The 951-nt window shown below is 63.2% G+C and overlaps 1 protein-coding gene across 1 annotated transcript; it reads left to right on the plus strand.

Moving 5' to 3' along the window:
• Positions 1-189: 189 nt before the first annotated feature.
• LOC115307654 (carnitine O-palmitoyltransferase 1, muscle isoform-like) lies at positions 190-526 on the plus strand (the record flags this gene model as incomplete). The annotated part of the gene is made up of 2 exons (XM_029961684.1): positions 190-286; positions 364-526. Coding segments are annotated over exons 1-2 (259 nt in total), but the record flags the coding sequence as incomplete, so codon positions are not given.
• Positions 527-951: the final 425 nt, after the last annotated feature.

Raw genomic sequence — 951 nt, forward strand, 5'->3', positions numbered from 1 at the left:
GCTGTGGGTGCAGTGGGATCTGTAGGTGCTGTGGATGCCATGGGTGCAGTGGGATCTGTGGGTGCTGTGGGAGCTGTGGGTGCTGTGGATGCCATGGGTGCAGTGGAGCTGTAGGTGCCACGGGAGCCCTGGGAGCTGCAGGAGCCGTGGATCCTCACCCCACAGCTCCTCCTCCTCCCCCCAGGCGCTGATGAAGATCATGTCCATCCGCAAGCCCCTCCTCTACAGCTTCCAGAGCTCCCTTCCCAAGCTGCCGGTGCCCCCCGTGGAAGCCACCATCGCCCGGGTACGCCATTCCCGTGGGACTGGGGGTCCCCCCGTGGTGTGGCGGTGCCGGGGGGTCACCCGTGTCCCCTCCCACAGTACCTGGAGTCGGTGAGGCCGCTGCTGGACGATGACAAGTACAAGGAGATGGAGGCCTTGGCCAAGGAATTCCAGGAGAAGACAGCGCCGCGGCTCCAGCGGTACCTGCGCCTCAAATCCTGGTGGACCACCAACTACGTGAGTGTGGGGGGTCACCTGGGACGTGGGGGACCCCCCTCCGGCCTTTGGGATGGTGACCATGGACCTGGTGTCTTCCCCAGCAGCATGGGGAGGGATTTGGGGTCTCCTGGGTGTCCTGGCTGGGGCAGTAGGGGTAGAGGGTCCTGTGCCCTGTCATTGTCACCATCCCCTCTTTCTGCCCCCGTCCCTTTCCCTGTCCCCTGCTCTTGTCCCTGTCCCCATTCCTGTCCCCATCCATGTCCCTGTGCCCTATCCCATGTTCCCTCTCACCGTCTCCTGTCCCTGCTCCCTATCACCATCCCTCTCCCCTGTCCCCTGTCCCTTTTCCTGTCCCTATCCCTCTTCCTCTCCCCTCTCCTTTTCACCTGTCCTTGTCCTATCCCCTGTCCTTCTCCCCATCCCCATCACTATCCCTGTCCCTGTTCTCTACCCCTGTCCCTGTTCTCT

The sequence above is a fragment of the Manacus vitellinus genome, unplaced genomic scaffold (genome assembly GCF_001715985.3).
Source record: "Manacus vitellinus isolate BGI_N305 unplaced genomic scaffold, ASM171598v3 scaffold_398_pilon, whole genome shotgun sequence".
Taxonomy (NCBI): Eukaryota; Metazoa; Chordata; class Aves; order Passeriformes; family Pipridae; genus Manacus; species Manacus vitellinus.